General features: G+C 50.7%; 6 protein-coding genes across 6 annotated transcripts; 2 read left to right on the top strand and 4 right to left on the bottom strand.

The window, feature by feature from the left end:
* Nucleotides 1-1086: 1086 nt before the first annotated feature.
* On the top strand, nt 1087-2473 carry PFICI_09310 (uncharacterized protein; the record flags this gene model as incomplete). Its single annotated transcript, XM_007837891.1, has 3 exons — nt 1087-2023; nt 2077-2183; nt 2234-2473. 3 exons carry the CDS (start codon nt 1087-1089, stop codon nt 2471-2473), a joined length of 1284 nt encoding a protein of 427 aa, XP_007836082.1.
* Nucleotides 2474-3116: 643 nt separating this feature from the next.
* PFICI_09311 (uncharacterized protein) lies at nt 3117-5657 on the bottom strand (the record flags this gene model as incomplete). Its single annotated transcript, XM_007837892.1, has 1 exon — nt 3117-5657. The coding sequence occupies one exon, from the start codon at nt 5655-5657 to the stop codon at nt 3117-3119; it is 2541 nt and encodes an 846-aa protein (XP_007836083.1).
* Nucleotides 5658-6902: 1245 nt separating this feature from the next.
* On the bottom strand, nt 6903-9956 carry PFICI_09312 (uncharacterized protein; the record flags this gene model as incomplete). Its single annotated transcript, XM_007837893.1, has 1 exon — nt 6903-9956. One exon carries the CDS (start codon nt 9954-9956, stop codon nt 6903-6905), a length of 3054 nt encoding a protein of 1017 aa, XP_007836084.1.
* Nucleotides 9957-11729: 1773 nt separating this feature from the next.
* On the bottom strand, nt 11730-12725 carry PFICI_09313 (uncharacterized protein; the record flags this gene model as incomplete). Its single annotated transcript, XM_007837894.1, has 1 exon — nt 11730-12725. One exon carries the CDS (start codon nt 12723-12725, stop codon nt 11730-11732), a length of 996 nt encoding a protein of 331 aa, XP_007836085.1.
* A 1183-nt stretch (nt 12726-13908) lies between these two features.
* On the top strand, nt 13909-15563 carry PFICI_09314 (uncharacterized protein; the record flags this gene model as incomplete). The annotated part of the gene is made up of 3 exons (XM_007837895.1): nt 13909-14289; nt 14352-15104; nt 15213-15563. The coding sequence occupies 3 exons, from the start codon at nt 13909-13911 to the stop codon at nt 15561-15563; spliced, it is 1485 nt and encodes a 494-aa protein (XP_007836086.1).
* A 137-nt stretch (nt 15564-15700) lies between these two features.
* PFICI_09315 (uncharacterized protein) lies at nt 15701-17338 on the bottom strand (the record flags this gene model as incomplete). The annotated part of the gene is made up of 2 exons (XM_007837896.1): nt 15701-16334; nt 16389-17338. 2 exons carry the CDS (start codon nt 17336-17338, stop codon nt 15701-15703), a joined length of 1584 nt encoding a protein of 527 aa, XP_007836087.1.
* Between the last annotated feature and the right edge of the window lie 1397 nt (nt 17339-18735).

The following is an 18735-nucleotide window of genomic DNA, read 5'->3' on the forward strand; positions in this document are numbered from 1 at the left end:
ACGCGTGTGTTACGCTTTGCATCCCGCGAAAACATCGTCGGCGGCCCGGCAGCAATCGAGGTTCGCTTTGCCGACTTCAACTGAGCCTAGCGATCACGACCAGATTTGCTGGCGCCTCCTAGCTGTATGTAGGTTGCATTTTTGGTATCTTGACCTTTGAAAGCTAAAAGCGACAGTAATTTATTTTTTTGTACCGTCTGACATTCAGCTTAAGCGATCGGTCGCTGCTGCGTCAGCCATCAAGGGGTGGGAAGTCTGTGGATAGTTACCTCGCCAAATACTCCACGAGGTTTCCCGGTGCACTTTTGTTGGTAAGTCACAGATGTACTAGTATCACACCTACATACATATGCAAACAATTCCCGGAGTCGTTTTCAATGCATTCCACGGTACACAAGCCAGAACGAGGGGGTTTGCCACCTCTGGCCTTGGCACCAATCGTCAAGGTCCAGCACAAAGGGGATTGAAGACGCCTTCATTATTATAAAGAAAAAAGAAAAAGAAAAAAAAAGGGTCAAAAGGAAAGTGCACAGTGGAGAGGAATACATCCATCATATGCTGCAAAGACAAGTGCTGCGCATATGATTGATTTGCAGTAACAGCTGGCAGCCCCCCTCCGAAAAAGCCAGAAATCCAGGGGTGGTTTCGATTTGGTTATGAAGTTGGGCTTTGCCTGCCGTACATACGCGAGCGCGACAGCGACAAGGAGCCAATCGACTGGAATCAAGAGCTGGGCGCACCTCGTCGGCTCCTTGCCGCAACACCGTGTCACGGCTGCTTAGACGCCCGCAAGCTTATTTCAACCTCTCACTTCCACCCAAAATCCTTGCCTCCTGCATGCTTCTGCTGGGCTACCTTATGCCCACCACGAAATCTCAACATCTCCAACAAAACGGCCTGTTTGTCCTCTGTGCCAATCACCTTGCCGTACTCCACGCCCCTCCACGGCTTACTTCGAGGAAACGACAACACACTTTCTGCCTTCTAGATATTTTTTCTTCTTCTTCTTCTTAATAAGCCCCATCCATAGATTGACCTCTTTCCCTCCATCATCACGTCATTTTGTATCCCGCGAACCCAATCACCATGGCCTCACGCCCTCGCCGTGCCGCGGCTCAGAAGGCCAACACCGCGATTACTGACATGGTCGATAGCGACAACATCATTAGTAGTAAGACGGGCAAGATCATGTCTTCCAGAGCACAATCTCGTCGATCTGAGGGTAAGATTGCCGCCACAACCACTAGACGCGGCCAACCTTCGCCCTTGGGTTCTAACCAGCATATGCATGTCACAGTCAAGCTCCCAGCGAGCAAGCTTCGCCATGCCACCTCGAGCCGCAACGGCCATTCTGGAGGCCGGGAAAGTTTCGAGGGTGGTGAAATCTTGGAAGGAAAAAGAAATCGAAGTCAGAAAAAGAGCTACGTTGTCGAATCTAGTGAGGACGATGCCGAGGGTGAGGATGATGATGATGCCGAGGCAGAGGATGACACGATGGATCTCGGCGATGATGATGCCGAGGGCGAGATTGTCGATGATTCCATGGACCTTGATGTGGATGCCGAAGGAGAGGAAGATGACGACCTGAGTGATGAGGATGCGGAAGGTGAAGAGGACGACATGACCATGGACGTAACGCCTGCAGCTCCCGCCATCAAGGTCTCGAAACCTTCAGCCTCCAGAGCAGCCGCTTCGAAAGCGAGGGCAGCTGCCAAACCAGCACTCAAGCAGGACGTTGCAGACGATAACAGCGAACTCAGCGAGCTTGATAGTGACGACGAGGAAATTCAAGACACCGTTAATGTCGGTGGAGCGGATGATGAAGAGGACGAGGACGCGGAAGGCGAAGATGACGACGATATTGAGGCTGCAGGTGCCGCTGCTCAGGACGACGACGAGGGCGAGGAACTACTCAGCGATGACGATGGTAGTCGAGCAGCATCGCCCGACTTTGCCAAAATGACGAAGCGGCAGCGTGCCAGATTCGAGGATGACGATGGCAGCCTGTTGAAACTCTCCGATGGTCAGCATAGGGCCCCTCATGACCTCACGACCTTTCAACTAATATCTTTACAGAGGTTCAAGCAAAGAAGCATTTTACTGCGGAAGAGCTTTCCATGCGACGTGCCGAAATGGCACGACGAAGACGGAATCTGAGTGAGAAGCGCAATGAAGAAGTCAAGGTAAGGTCTCACTTCTGCCACGTTTAGGCGTGCACTAATAGTGGGCACAGAGAGAAACCATCGACAAGCTGCTCAAGAAGCAAGCGCCCAAGACGAATCGCAAGGCGCAATTAGCAGCCGAAGAAGCAGCTCAATTGGAAGAGAAGCCGAATCCAGTCTTTGTTAGATGGGTGAGCAACAAGGACGGCAACCGAGTTGCAGTCCCAGATGAGATCATCGCAGGTCCCGCTGGAAAGGTCTTTATCCCTGGCGGCCTCAGAAGCGGTAAAATGGTCGAAGAAGTTAATTGATTTAGCGTACCTCACCCGGGATAAGAGGCAAGCGTGCGACAAATAACAAAACTGTTCATGCCCTCGTTGTTGCAGGCTTTTGCCATCTTGGCAACTATAAGCATCGTCAGAAGCAGCTTCATTTGAGTAAATAGATAACGGAACGGGTCATGGCAACAAACCATTGTTTGATTAGAAAAATTATCGAGAATGACTGCGCAGTCAGCACCACACAAATACCAGAGAAAGATCAAGATACTATGACTGGTTGAAAGCATGCCATGTGTGCAATATGGTCATGCTTTGCTTATGCTGTAGAAGAGTAGCACATCATCAAGGATTCAGAATTTACATCAAAAGCAAAGAGGTTTAGAACAACTGTTTTCAAGCACAAATTCAAGTTCACACCAGACTTTTACACCTTCATCCCTTTTGAGCTAGAACTGCGCCTGAAGTCATTTCTTGAGAACCTCTCGACGAATGTAATGTTTGTCTATCCAAGCCAGCCAGTCCCCTTGATGCGCTACCTACAAAACTCGATAGATTTTTTATAGCCCTAATCTTGTGATATCTACATAATAAACAATTCAGTCATATAGGCAGCTGGAACCATCGAGTTTGTGGTCCCTGCCGCTACTGGCACACGAAAGAAGTTTTCACAAATCTACACGACTAGGCCTTCTTCGCCTTCATCACGCTCCAGCCTCTCGAGACCATTACACACGGCGCCGTACACTCGGATGGGGACCGCGACCTCGAAACTCTCGCACTCTAGGTTTTCGGCAGCAACCATGACCAGACCGCCGCGGTCGTCTTGGGAGATTTCTTCCAAGAGGGCGTGTGGACCTTCACGCCTGCGCTCTGCCTCTTCCGTCTCAATGCTCGACGACGGGACCACGAACTCGACACGAATCTTCCACTCCAGACTGAGCCCACTGGTCATAAATTCTGGAGTGGCGTTGATCGGGATGGTGGGACTAAAGACGACGCGGCGTGAGAACAAAGTTGCCTCGCTGGAGCTCCCGTATACTTTTCGCGTAACTCTGTGAACGCTTGCCTCGCTGCGCAGAGCAAATGCCGGCTCAACGCGCTCTGCTGTTTCTAGAGCAGCATGTACAGCATAGCAGGGAATTTCTGCCTCGGTGAAATCGATAGCCATGCTGACCTGTTCGCCTAGCCTATAGGCTGGCCTGGCAAGCATGACAACTCCGACCCTTTGTCCGTTGCGAGCAATCTCAAATCGATTTGTGCTTTGGCCGCTGTCGTATGAGGAGAGGTTTGACCGCAAAATGGCCAGGTCTATCGCGTCCCTGGCAGTCGCTGCGTCTTCGAATGCCGAGGGGCGCCTAGAGGAAGGGCCCTGTGCTGTGGGCGAAAGCAGGCCGCCTCCATTTCTTGGTCGGTCGAGAAGTTCCTCGACGTAGCCAAGGAATCCTTGCAGAGTTGACTCTGGTTTGACAGAGTGGTGGTGATGTTTCTTCTTCACCAAACTGGAAGCGTGTTTTTCAAGTTGTTGAACCTTGGCCAAGTCTCTGAGAATTATATATGGAGACATGAGATCATGGCCCAGGATTTCGCCGTGACTGTTCACGCTTCCCAACACTCGGAAAGGAATGTCTACAGATTTGACCTGTTGCTCCCTTGTACCGCCAGGTCGCTGGGTGCCGATAACGAGGCTGTATGTGATTTTCATTGCTTTGCCTTTGTGCGTAGGCGGCAGTCCCTTGGGCAGTTTGAAGGTGTATTCAAAAGACTTGCTCTCTCCGGGCGCCAGTTGCAAGTCCACAAAGAGAATCGACTGTGGCGTCGAAAGAAGAGGTATCGACTTGGAGCTTGCAGTACCACGCATCTCCTTGATGCTGCTGAGCTCATTTCCTCCGAGGAGTTCGCCAATTGAATTGCCCCAAGAGCCCCAGCCAAAGCTCTTGAGAAGCCCGCTGCTGTCTCTCTTTGACGGCTCAAGACCTATTACACCGCCGCCCTGTCCGCCAAGGACTGCTTTACGCTTGACTGCCTCGAATGGGCCCAAGTTGATGAGCGAGCCATCCAATGTAAAGGACCCCTGCACTTGAGCGTATCCCATCATTAATGTTTCTGGCAGCTTTGCCATTGCTGCACTTGGGATGCCAGAGCTTCTTCTCAAATGAAGTGGTTTGACTCCATTACGTAGCGGTTGGGTGACATATTCCGAGGCCAATGTCTCGCTCGAGTTATTGCTCATTGAATAGAAGTCGCCGCTGCTCCTAGGTGTGCCCTCGGCGAGGCTCGTCGTCGAGAGTATCCTGGCTGCTGGCGCCGGATGTTCTACGACAGATGGTATGGATGCGTCTTTGGACCTGACCGGAAGATTATTCAGGCCACCGCCCGATACTGATACGGGTGTCGTGATATAATCCTCCTCTTGGCCATTAGGAGATGTGCCTTGAGACTCGGACAATGGTGAGCGGACCGTCGGAAACTTCCAGTCTGGCATTTGCAGGGAGCCTTTCCTGGGGGAAAGCCCTGGTGCAGGAGTGTTTGGCGCCGTCGTAACTCCAGACATTCGCCCCTGGCCATAGCGGGAGGGAGGGAAAGAGTGATTGTTAAATACGGGCGACGCTTGAGAGTATGCCGTGTTTGATCGTTGCGGTAAAGATGCAGACTGTGGTCCGTTCAAGGCACCGCTGCCGCGAGGAGATATCTGTAGACTGGCTGACCGCCCGTGTCCTCGGCCCGGGCGCTGCGGCGGCAGCATTCGGTTCCCATTGCCCAGGGATGGATCCTCGATCGTGGCCGAGGAGGTCGCAGACCCGATTGATACGATGGACACGGAGCGCTTGTGGCTGTGGCCCGATCTGGCAGTGGTCGGCGGGGGTTGCTGTGGTAGCCAGGAAGGTGTGCTGCCACTCTTGCTCCTCGAATGACCATTGGGAACATTCAGACTCAAGGTCGCCCGATGGCCTCGTGTGCCTCTGGCGGACACGGGTGGCGTCAGGCCATTGCTGTTGCTGCTGCTGAAGGCCGACTTCCTCGGGGTGCCCACGAGGGCGAGGGGGGAGGGCTGCCTCTGGCGCTCGGCGTGGTTGTTGGGTGGTGCAACGTTCTTGAAGGTGACGCGGCACTTAATGTCCTCGCCGGCAAAGACGGTGTTCTCGTCCCAGTGCACGAAGACGCGGATGTTTCCTGAGGCAGCGGAGGCGGCAGCGGCGGCGGCGTCGGTAGGCATCGTTGTATGTATATAATTGGGGGGTCGGCCCCGATGCGCCCGCGGTCTTAATGTACCTATTGAGCTGCAATCTGGGGGAGGTGGTGAGAGCCACTCACTCACTGGACTGCTAGGGCCAGTGGGTTAATTCCCGTAAGTCATGAACGTTGCAGACGCCGCATTGTTGGCATTTGGGGTCAATCGGGAGCCGTCCTTTAGAGGAGCTGCCAATAAGGCATTGGACAGCGCCGACTCAGGTAGGGGAATTGACTGTAAGCAAAGAAAAATCAAGTACGTAGTTGGTGGTAAGACGCGTCGAACAGAAATGGATGCTGGTTGGCAAGATGATAGATAGACGGGCTTTGGGGTTTAATGGTGTGCAGCCGGGGACTATCGAAAGTTAAGGTAGGGATGATGTCTTAGCTGGGGACCAGGATATGGAGGCGAAAGCTTGGGGGGTACCATTGGTTGAGTGCACACTGCAGTGAACCACCACCGCTAACTGGAACCACCCACCAACGCTGACGAGTCGTTATCCGGGTTCCATTGAATTGGCGTCGGTCGTTGAGGTGTTCCCCTTTGGTCGCCTGTAAGCACGCGTGCGTCAGGCGCCCCTGTAGTCCGCCAAACCTTGACCAAAAAAGCATTGGATTTCTACGCTAAAAGGTGCATGCATATGTACCTTACTGTACGATGCTGAATCTTCTACTTTTAAATGTGTACCTTGGCTAAGAAGATCATGTTCCCAGGCCTAAATCTTTCAAAGGGGTTTATTATCCAGTGGTCAGTCATTACAGGTTGGACCTTATTCTGAAAACTAATTTGAAAGGCACTCGGGATCATTCTCTTCTTAACGCTCGGGGAGTCTTGATTATCTACCATCTACGAGGCTGCCGTGCTAATTGATGAACGGTTGATGTCTGTCTCGAAAGCGTAGTGAATATACATTACGCATGGCCCCAACTCCTGTCTCTCCTTTCTCCCCATGGTATCTTATATAGTTTATTTTACCGTGAAAGAGATCGCTCCCATGGCCCAGTTTTCTCTCATAACGCCTTGCACGATTTTATCCGAAGGTCCATGTTTTGGAAAAAAACAGAGAAAAGAAGGAAGAAAAGGATATACTCGGAACGCCAAGCAGCCAAACCCTCCAGTATTCCCTTTGGAACGACCCAAGCGCATATCACGGAGCGCTATTTTCCCGTGGACACCATCTTCTTTACCCCAGAAGGAAATATCAAATCACAAAATGAAATCAAAAAAGTGTTATGAACTGTAGTTGGAATCTGTTGTTGCTGTTGAAAGCGACTCGGCCCCCGACGAGTTCGGACGATGCTCATCATCAGGCGAGGGCGTATCCTGTCTTCCCGACGACTGGCTGTTGAGCTGTAATTTTTCGTCTAGCATCAATGCTAGCTTATTGGAATATTGATCGAGGATGTTTTCGATCACAGAGTTGCTGAGCTCTCGACTCTGCTTGGCTTGGTCACCCAAGGCTAGAGACGTCAAACGGAGCTCATGGTCTAGCTCTGCTAACGCGCTTTCGCTGACCCTGGCTTCCGACTCCAGCTTCTTTCGAAACTCTCGTAGCGCTCGGCAAACATTCTCCGTGGCTAGAGTCAGACTCATGGCTCCTCTCAAACTCGACGAACTCTTCGTTTTCTTCGAGTCCATAGCCGGCATAGAGGGACGCCTAATCGACCGCACCTTGGGACTAATAGGTGGGCTTGATACCTGACTATCGGAGGATGTTTTCCTAGCATGCATGCTGCCCCTGACAGTGGAAGGACTCGATTGGAAAGTGGAAGTTGGTGATCGCAAAGGAGCTGATCCCGTCAAACCATAGAGAGACCGTTTCTTGGTGAGGGTTTGTGGGGGCGATGACCGTCTTCCTGAGGCGACTGATGAGGGTCTCTGGAACTCTCTCAGATCAGCCTTGGACCTGACACGTCTCAAAGGAGCTCGACCGGCAGTGGAGACATCTCCGGCAGGGGAAGGATCGCGACTTGCTGAGCCTGTCACCTGCTCTTCTGACCCGAGACCCCATAACATGATGGTCCCATCCGATCCCACGCTGACGACTTTCTCGGAGCCGTCTTTTTCCTCAACCAGCGTCACGCCAGTGATACCTTCCGTGTGCCCCCATTCGCGGTCCAGGAACGCGCCTGTCGTGGCATTGTATAGTCTGACAGACTTGTCGGTATTCGAAAGTCCTAGGAGAAAGGGAGGTTCTCGCTCCTTTTCAGGCCGACAAATGAGAGAGTCCAGCACTACCGACTCAACGCCGACCTCGTCTGTGCACTTGAAAGATTTTACCAATTTACCAGTCTCGAGGTCGTATATATAGGCTGACCGATCTGTCAAGGACACAATGATTGATTTGCCATCTGGCGACACGACAACTGATGTTGGTGATGTCTTGAGAGGAAATGACCGGACTGGGAAAGCTGCCAAGTCATCGCCATCAGACTCCTTGCGGACAATTTCGTATACTTGCAAAGAGCGGTCCAATGAGCTCGTGATAATCTTGTCTCGAGATGGAATGAGAACCTGTGTTACTTTGGAAGGGAACTCGAGCGTCTGGAATAATTCAAATCGACCAGAAGATGTCCGGTGGAACAATTGGGCAGTCCTGTCTCTACCAGACGATGCAATCATGAAGTTCGACTCATCCTGAAAGGCGGCGAGTTGCTGACAATGACTGGAATGTGCCTTGGTCTCAAAAACACATTGCTTTGTTTCGGCATCCGTCACCTTCAACACTCCCAGTTTGTCACCAGTGATGAAATAATCGGCAGCTGGTGTAGTTGTGCACGCAGTCATTTGATTGACTGGCTCGCCGTCGTTCTGGAAAGTAGCGTTCTCGAGGGCCACGTCGAAGGACTCCTTGATGTTTCCCTGCGTATCCCAAAGCTGAATGCTACCAGACCCAGACCATGTATAGAACGTAGCTTCTGACCGACTTGACCGTGGTATAGCACCCACGCCTTGTGTAGTGTCTCCATTGCCAGCGATCTGTGCACGTGTTGATGTTTCGCTTCCAGACCCCGGCATATACGAGGCATCCCAGATGTTTATCGACTGGTCGCTATCGACCGTGACCATGTTATCTGTTAGGAAATCGAGGGCCAAAAGAGAGGCGTCAGATTTCGAGGTGCTTGTGATACAGTCGAGGTCCCCTTGCAAGAACTGATCCAGATTCAGAATTGCAAAGTCCCCAGAGCTGCCCGAGACATAGATCGCCTCATGCCGAACCGCAACACAGGTAGTCGCAAAGCCTATTTTCAGGATCCTTGTCAGCTTGATCTGCTTGGAATTTTCCTCGAGCAGACAGATGTCGCCGGCTTCAGAGCAGATGATTGCCTGGGTATCGCTAACGGTAACAGCGCAGGTGAAGGTTGCTTCTATCAAGTCACCGAGCAAGGCATTGCGACCTGGCAATGCCTTTTGTGGCTGAGACGGTGAATTGACTTCATTGCCAAACCTCGACTTTGTGGGCGAGTTGCTCTGTGGGTCCTCCACTTGCCAGACCTTGACATGACGAACACCTAATGTAATGAGGTTGTTTCCCATCCAAATCATTCCACGAATAAATGATACGCAGCGATTCTGTTGATAGAGCTTGGCAGCGCCAGTCCTCGGATCAATCCTCCATAGATACAAGAAACCATCATTTGCAGAACCGAGGGACGCCAGGAATCTAGTGTTGGGTGACCACGCGACAGCTGTGACTCCTTGCACGTGCTCGTTGATGGACACAAGTGGTCGGTCCGAGGAGCTATCTTGCAGACCGAAAATTAGCACGCGGGGATTGTAGCCCGTCTCGCCAACGGCAAGATATTTCCCATCACGGCTCAGGGCCAAACATGTCGCGGCCTTGATGCGCTCCCGACTTGTCCACGTCTTTGGCGCATCTGCACGGTCCAAAGCCCCGTAGGATGATTCTCTAGGCGGGATGGGTATCCTATTCCTGCTATCGTTGGCTTTGGGGGTGCCCGTCGGCGTCGTTTGTGTAAGGCCTTGGTTCGTGGTGCCATAGAGGGGAATCGCGGTTGGTCTCGCCCTGTAGAAACGTTGGCTGTATGTTTCGCCCTCCACATCAACCACCACTACGGCACCTCCAGCAATGTACGCGAACGAGGACTGACAAGTGTCGAGGCCGGTAGGCGAGGCGCAAGTTGTTCCTATAACCCGCCTCAGAGACAAACGAGGTTCTGGTAGGTACCGACCTCGACTGGGGGTCCTCGGTGTTGCAGGTAATTGAAGATACGGAGAATTGGACGGCGTTTGTCTCAACCGATTGGAAGGAGTGGAAGGCATCTTCTCGCCATTGACCCTCAAAGATTGACTGCTGCTGGTGAGGGTGAACTCTTCAGGTCTGGCACAAACCCGGATACCGGGGTTCAAGTAGTATTGATCGTTCCAGGGACTGTGCTGACTCGGACGTGAGACATGGAAGGAACTGCGCACTTGTCCGATGTCTTGCCAACCAGCAACATGTGGTCGTTTTGTGGAGGCTCAAGTTTCACAAATAAGTAGTAGCAGCTTGTGGGGTGAGGCAGAGGAAGAAAGACGATTGCAGAGGGAGAAGAGAGGAAGAGGCCTTTGCCTGTTTGCCAAACAGAGCAGCCAGCAATCAACCCTAGGTATGTAAAGGAAAGTAAGTTTTTTTTTTTCTTGTCGGCGGGCAAGTACGAGAGGAGGGGAAAATGCTATTTTTGAAAGTCTGGCGTCAACAACTAAACCGGAACGTACTCGCGGGGGTCTTTGTTTGTCGTGTATTTTCTTGACTTACAGTGACGCGAAAGGGAAGAGAGAAAAAAAAGAGCCCCTCAAAGACAACAAACAAAACGGGGATCGGGTGAAGTCTTCCTAGCAATCAAGGTCTCCTTGGATCCATACAAGCGCCGCCCATTGACCGTGGACGTGGATTTGTTCGGGCCGTGGAACCAGACGGGGAGCATAGGGATCAACTGATGCTCCCGGTCAAACGGTGAAAGGTGGAAGTCTGATCCATATGGGATGTGTAAGTGAGGATCTACTGTGGACAAAGACAGCACATGAGTGCATGCTGGAGTGGTGGTTAGGTTTTGGATGGATCAACTCCGAGGCCCAAGGCTGCGGTCAAGCAAAGTACATTTACCTAACCACCTAACCAACCACGCAAAGTTCCCATCTCGGTACACTAGCAGAAAGCTACCAGAATGCACTAGCAGCTCGATTTGTTTTCTTCTTGCCGCCCACCCGCCAATCAGCTCGGGCCGGGTGTTGGCCAGTCCACTGATCAACGGCAAGCTATATCCCGAAAGCGGAATAGAATAAATTAGCATTGCGGTTCTCGGTTGCCCCGTTCGCTCGCTTGCCCTTTGGTTTTTTGTCATTGGTAGGACCCCTGATCGTCTTCAGTGACAACTCCTTTTGGGGCAGCCCCATTTGCTATTTTCCATTGTTCGATAGTGCTTCCATATGCGGAGTTGGTAAATATGGATTGCTTGATGCTGCTTGTTGGCTTCATTCTGCTGCTCTTTTACCCCTCCAATCCATGACACAGTTCAAAGATTTCTTTATCTCATGACGTACGTACGTACACTACTGTGTACACTTCTGAGTAATCATTATAGCGCATTCGATATAGGTAATTTTGTATATACATTTGCATAGACGTGGTGGATCAGGCAATGTTTTCATTCCTGCTCAAGAGTGGCCAAACTCCTAGAGTCTATTAATATCCTTGAAAATTATGTTCATGCTTTCCATTGGCATCCATTGTTGATCCTGGCCGTGAAAATTTGCCAAACATAAGATGACCAATAATCCATACTATTAATTGCTACAAGAGCAATATATATGTCTTTTTACAGATGGATAGAAAACCGCACACCCACTTTGGTCATTATCTTCTCAAATACTCATACAACGCTATGGTGGTTCAACAAGACATGGAAGAGGTGTTTCGTAATTGAGTGGTCTAATAGATTCGAGTGTCCGTGATTGCCTCATCCGCAGGCGCTTTTTGTACAATAGCTACGCACATGATAGATTACAATGTTAAGCCAGCCAAGAGTCGAGACGACTCTGAGATGCTTCGAGTCTTTACATAAGATTGTCGCCCAGCTTCTTCTGGGCACTCTCCTCTTTCCACCGGGGGACATATGGATATTCGACCCTGGGCCCTTTCTTCTTGTTGAAGCGAGCATCACGCGTAACGCCAGCCTCGCGCCAGCGCTTGGGCGGCTTGGTGCCCAGCTCTGCCATTTGCTCCCAAATGTTCTTGCCCCGGTTGAACCAGCGCTCCTGGCGCTTCTCCTCTTCCTGCGCGTTCGGCTGCCATTTGGACTTGAGAATGCGCCGCATGGCCTCGGGCGACACCTGGAACTGGTTCGCCAGCGCCGCCGTCGTGTAAATTTGCGGGTACTGCGTGTGTAGCGCCCGGATGCCATCGAGCGCGTCCGGCGAGAGCTTCTTGCGCGGGTTCCAGCCCTCGGGGAACTTTTCCTTCAGCGCGTCCTTTTGCAGCTGCCACAACTCTCTCTGTTTGATGGCTGCCTGAGTGTCGTGCTGCCGCGGCTTCTCCGCAGGCATGATCTTGCTCCTCTTCAGCCTGCTTGGGCCCGAGAGGCCAGGCTTCCGTCTCGTGTATGCTTCGGGGTCTTGTTGCGATCCGCCATTGACTTCGCCGTAGAGGGCATTCTCGTTCGGAGTCCGTGAAGCGTCCGCAGCGAGAGCATCAATGGCTTCTGGTGACAGGTCGAAGATAGCGTTGCTTTGCCTCGCCTTTTCAATGTCAGAGGCCGAGGCATTGGTTGCGCCCGCATCGGTATTCGAGGCGTAGTATGAAGTGTCGTGTGATGGTACTTCCTGGCCAGTCACGGCGCTGGTACCGCGATCGAGGGTGCGTAGATGTTGCCTTGGGTAGCGAGCTGCCGAGGCAGCAGTAAACGATTTCACGGCGCCGCCATTGGTGGTGTATGTGCCCAGTGGTCGCGGGTTGAGGAAACCTGCAGATCTTTCGCCTGTCCCAGAGAGTTGGGTCCGGGTAAGGCTCTGCACAAAGATACGCAACGACGAGGTTCGGCAATTGCAGGCCATGGTGGTTGTGGTCTCAAAATGGAAGAAAACAAAACGATCAACGTGGTAACTGGTTATGCAGGAGTGTCGGCCGAAAGTTTTGTCATGTGAATGCAGTGCAGTCTAGAGAAAAATGTTGCCTTTTCCGTAGTGCAGAAATTCGCCGCCTCCGCATCCCTGTCGGCCCCTGCGCGTCCAGCAACGCTAAGCACTAGCGAACGCGAACGGTGATAAAGTGGTTTTTACTTCTACTCTTGTGTGCTACTATGACATGTTCTAACTTCTTAGCATCTACATGTATGTAGGTTGGTAGGTAATGTATCTTCAGTAGATTGGGGCCCGTATAATGCCAGGCCGTGCACTTTACTTGTATACACTATATAGCAACCACATCGACAACCGTCATCCAAACCAAGGCCATCCTGTTTAGGACCAGACTATTGCAACCTAAGGCGAGGACCCAAACTATATGTCTTCCGTGTTAATGAAGACGTCAGTCCTTGGCGGCAAAGAGATGCCTCATGAGGGGCACGCACATCTTTTTCCACTCAAATGTTCCCGGTTCCCATGATTCATCTCCAAACAAGTTTGAGGTGGGGGGCTACCGAGGGAGCCTCCAACAGCTTGAATCCAGGCTGCCTCGGCATCCCCCTCATCATCAGAATTCACTCGGCCGACGAGCTGCTTTCCCATTATGAGCATTTGGTACTGTTCACCAGCCATGTCAGATCTGATCCGTACCCGGCATTAGCCTAGTGGCTGAATGTAGACGTCGACGAATTTGGATTGGACTATATCATGTTCAAGTTGTTGATCGGTACCAGTCAACATCTATCAACTCAACGACTTTGTAACCTCATCTTTGCCTCAAATACATACTGTTCTCCATAACTTACGATACCCCATAACCGAGGGCGCAAAGCACTAAACATAATTGAATATATTATCTGTAACACTGACTGTGACAATCGAATCGGAGACGAAGCTCGGTCAACACTGAATCTGGAATTTTCCATGAGAGATTAAAAGAAGAAGAAAACATAAAGAACGTTATAACTCATCACACCGTCTACTCCCTTTGCTTTCGCAACAAACATAGCTCTTCTAGGAAAACCTTGAAAGACAATCATATATCAGCAACCACGCTGTAAAGGAGCATATAAGAAGAGCGGTACATTTTTGCCACTCTAGACAGACAAGCATCATGGGTCTGCTTTCAACGGACCCCGACCAGTTCGACATCTATGGAACCAAGTTCAAATGGGGACCTTTTCATCAATCACCAGAGCAACTCAACCACTACATTCACACATACGATACCGTGGCCGCAGAGGCCCTCGATGCCCTGGATGAGATTGTACCACCAGCAGCCATAGCGCCCCGGAAAGACATACAACAAGCCGTTGAGGTGGAAGGCAAGAAGCACAGAGACTTGTTCAATCTGGTAAAAGAGCATGCCAAGACAGACAAGCGTGTTGGCAGGCTATGGGACGAAGTCAATACCGTGCCAGAGTGGGTGGACTGGAAGCAGATTGACAGAGGCCAGAAGGTCTTTTGGCGGTATGGTGGTGCGTCGATTACAGCTGTGAGTGTCTATACTTCTCTACAACCTCCTCTATAGCCACAGCCTCTGATTTCTAAATACAGCTTACCTTCTTGTCATTGCTTGGCGGCATGGGAAGTGGTAGAACCGTCGAGACGCTGGACCGGACTGGTGGTTTTGGCGCCAAAGCCGTCCGACGGCGTCTTCTCGAGACAACACAGCACACCCTCGGCGTCCACAAGGATCTCGAGGCCATCAAGCCCGGCGGTATTGAAGGCTTTGAGTCATCTGTGCGAGTCCGACTCTTGCACGCCTCGGTCCGGCAGAGGGTGTTGAAGCTCGCGCGAGAAAAGCCCGAGTACTATGATCTCAAAAACTATGGTGTCCCCGTCAATGATCTGGACTGCATCGGGACCATTGGCACCTTTAGCTCTACCGTCATTTGGCTGGGCTTGCCGCGACAGGGCATCTTTCTTCGAGAGCAGGAGATACTCGACTACCTCGCCCTCTGGCGCTACGTGGCGTACCTCATGGGCACGCCGTACGACTGGCTCGCGACGCCCGAGACGGCAAAGGCCATGATGGAGTCTCTGCTCGTGTCCGAGGTCAAGCCCACCAAAAAGTCAGGGACCTTGGCAAACAATATCATCACCGGATTTGAAGGCCAAGCTCCGACGCACGCTTCTCGTGGCTTCATGAACGCAGTGACCTATTGGCTCAATGGGAAAGACCTCAGCCGGGAGTTGAATATTGAAGAGCCAACTCTTTACTATAAGACGCTAGTCCTTGGTCAATGTCTCTTCTTCATGGTCTCTGGTTACATCAACAGATTGATTCCGGCATTGGATGAAAGAAACGTTACGGCAAGTATTCCCAATCAAGACTCGTGGGAACATGCTCGAAAAGAAGAGAAGGACCTAAATAGATCCATTATTCATGAATACTTTGGCTAACATTCTTGATAGCTCGCCCGCAAAGTCCTCTACGACCTTCTAGTCCACAACAAGAAACGCGGCGCTCTAGGTTACCGGACAAAGTTCAACTTCAAGTGGGTGCCAGACCTACAGAGCACGACAACACCGCTCGGTGAGCCCGTGCCGGGGCAGGCACAGAAGTCGGGAATCAGGCAAAATGGAGTGGAGCGGACGGCTTTCGCAACGCTTGTATTCACCGGGGTGGTCCTTGGCCTGGCGGTTTGGGGAGTTTGGAGCGGCTTCCACGCGGTGAGCAGTCTGGCGCGTGGTGGATCTCCAGACTCGGCTTTTGTCAATATTGCAGCACCAATCTGGGAGTTTGCCAAGCAAGTCAAGGCCTAGTCGAGTTTGATGTTGCAGAATGTCGAGTCTTTGTCAGTCGATTTCGATAGTATAGCTTGGGTAGCTCAATTTCGGAGTACAATTGACATGTCTGTATTCGTAGGAAAGATTCTCTGCCCATATATACATATTGGCGATCATCTAGAACGTAATTCCTCCATCTCAAACGTTCCCCTCCGAGGCAGATACTCATTATCCGTCATTGGCTCCAAGCTATTCGCTAGTTGCGCTGTGGAAAGAACTTGAACAAAACTAGAAGCACACCACAAGATTGTGGCAGCTTTCCAATTCCAAGGATAAGTAATCACGGCGGCCCCGGCTGCCATGAAGCTGATGAGTAGAAGACCCATGAACCAGAACTTGTTGATGAAGGCCTCTCGTCTTTTGCTCCGAAGGACAACCGGGTAGAGGGTGCAGTAGATTGTGAGAACCAGGAAACATAACTGGCTCAACATAGTCCAAAACCCGTCATCGGTCACCAGTGTATCTCTTGTTGGATTGCAAACAGGGTCCCGTGTCTGGATCACCGCAAGTGTTATCATGGCACCTCCTAGCAGGCCGAATACAAGCACTACTGCCATGAGCATCGACCGATGGAAAATGGGAAATAGCATAGGCCATCTCGCGATTTCTGGGGATAAGTTCTGCGGCACTTCTTCCTTCTCGACTCTACCTGTAGTGCTGTGTGATGATGTAGATGTTGAATCGATTTGAGAGGTCTGTTGCTGAACAGCTCTTGACCGGAGGTTATCGGCTCGCTCAGTATCGTCTCTGCAATGTAGCTATATCAGTCCCAAACGTCTGACACTCGAATAGTATACTTACCGTTCAAACCCTGATGCTGTATTGGCAATATTTAGTTCACGTGGTCTGATCTTGTCGAGCACCGCTTTGGCATAAGCACCCGCCATGGCTGCCGCGTATGACCTCCACTTCGAAGTATCATGCCCATCGCCGTAGTTACAAATTCCCCGAATCACATACACTGGGAGACGAGTCCCCATGTCTTTATTTTCCTTGAATATACCCCAAAATTTAGGGTCTTGAGTCGCATAATACTTTCCGGGGTCAACAGGTCCATGCCACACTCGGGTGCGCTGCCGACTGGTTCTCGGGACGCGCCCCTTGACGCGCTTCTCAATCCCGTCCCCATTGGTACGATACAATATATCGAAATTCTGCCCTGGGTCAATGAACCTCTTAGAATGATACCCTCTAATCTTGAGTGCTCCGTAATAGTCGAAGAACCTGTGCGTGTCACTTGGTGCTTCCAACTCGATGTCGCTGATAGCCGTTTGAACATTCGAATTCATCGTCTCGCGTGCTTGACCCTTTTCAGGTGTATAAGATGCGTCATTATAAGACGGGTCTGCTTCTTTGCTGAGTCTGTATGCTGTTCTTTCCGCGGTTTCGCCATTCAGGAGACCAACAAGCAGATCGCCAAGTCGGACGTCCTCCGAAAAGATCTGCGTCAGGTCTGGTACTGTTTCTTGGATTCCAACGATGAGACCCAACAAAAGATTCGGGAATTTGTTTCTCATCTCGCTAAAGAGATTGTATGGGAAATTGATGGGTGGTCCCTCAAAGAATCTTGCTATTAGGACGTCACGTCCGCACATCCTACCCGCATCGAGACAATTCTGGTGAGACCAGACTTCTGAAGAAAACTCGCCTGGGTATCGCTCGTCAAGCAAGAAATAAGGTATATCCGGGTCACTACCAGGGAGGACGACCCAGACTATTTCAAAGTCCTCGGGATTCAAGAATGCTGACATGCTAGGTCGCGTGATTGTCGCGGGGGCGGCTCAGCGCAAGACGTGGTTTGCTCCTGAGGTTGTTTAGTGGTTCGCCTTGCTTCAAGACTTGATATATCTTTCGCGGCTGTTTGCGAGAATATAAGCAGGTATTTTTGCAGAGACTTCGAAACTTTTTGGCCTGATCTCCATCTCTCCCAGTTCTGATGACTGGCAAAAGTGAGCAGAATCTCAGCCTTGTGCGATTTACTTACGCCCCGCCTCGCGCAGTACGGCGCTTACCTGTCCAATAAAAATTCAACGCTTCACTTACATACATGAAAACCTGTGTCAAACAATACAATTCTCGTTGGCTATTTCGATCTCAATCCAGCTAGGTGACAGAGCACGTGTATGTTCGTGATATGAACCGTATGATGAAGCACCTGCCAAAAATAGTGACTTTGATTCATATTTTAATCTGCTCAATTGGGTAAATTTAGTAGAAATGGTCAAAAAATGGTACCTTGCCTAATATTGTCAGATCAGGGAAAATATTTGATGCCCATGCCACTGTTTGTTTTGCTCGCAAAGCTTTCCTCTGTCCATGGAGACCGTCTCAGGAATCAACATGGGAGAATAGACCTGAAACTGAACCATTGAAACTTCTTTAAATCAATCGCCATTTCGTTGTGAATAGCAACGTGTTCCATCGCTACGGCAGAAAGATCATGGATCCAGCAGCAATTACATTGATCTCAACGACACGATTAGAAAACCAATCATCCGCCCTCTCGTTCGACTTGAGCCACGAAACTGGGTCATTACAATATCCCCTGATCACATTCTTCATTAATAACACAATTTGTAGTGTACTATATCCTTTCCTAGCAGGGTTAACGGACATGGAGATGTTGGTTCGATGGTTGTTTTTACTCGTGACAGATATTGGTATCATATTTGTTGTTCATTTTCAAACAAACAGCCAAAGGCCTCACAAATTATTACTGCTTTAATCGCTTGTACGGTATGGAAGTCTTCGAAATACCTTACCGCGACGTAATGCAAAGGCGCTCATAAAGCTGTCGGTCCGGACCGTCAACCATTTCGTATGATTTCATGGCCAGTCTTACAGCTTCGTATCAGCAGTAGCAGCTAGCTGGAGCCATTCTCAGCCAGTACTTACGATCGACTACTTGGCCCAATGGCACTATTGCTTTATATCGCTTTGAGACCATTGTTTTTTTTTTGGGGGGGGGGGGGGGGGGGGGGTCTTTTTGCCTGAGTCGACCAAAAAGTCCAAGATGTTGAACTTTATGGGTAGGCAGATGCCAACTAACGTTCACCACAGGCGAAGTAATCATGAGATTGATTGCTTACCAACTTCACGACAAGAATGATGTAGAAATCACAAGTGATGTGGGCTCATAAGGCCCAGT

The sequence above is a fragment of the Pestalotiopsis fici genome (genome assembly GCF_000516985.1).
Source record: "Pestalotiopsis fici W106-1 unplaced genomic scaffold PFICI_Scf_6, whole genome shotgun sequence".
In the NCBI taxonomy this organism is placed as follows: Eukaryota; Fungi; Ascomycota; class Sordariomycetes; order Amphisphaeriales; family Sporocadaceae; genus Pestalotiopsis; species Pestalotiopsis fici.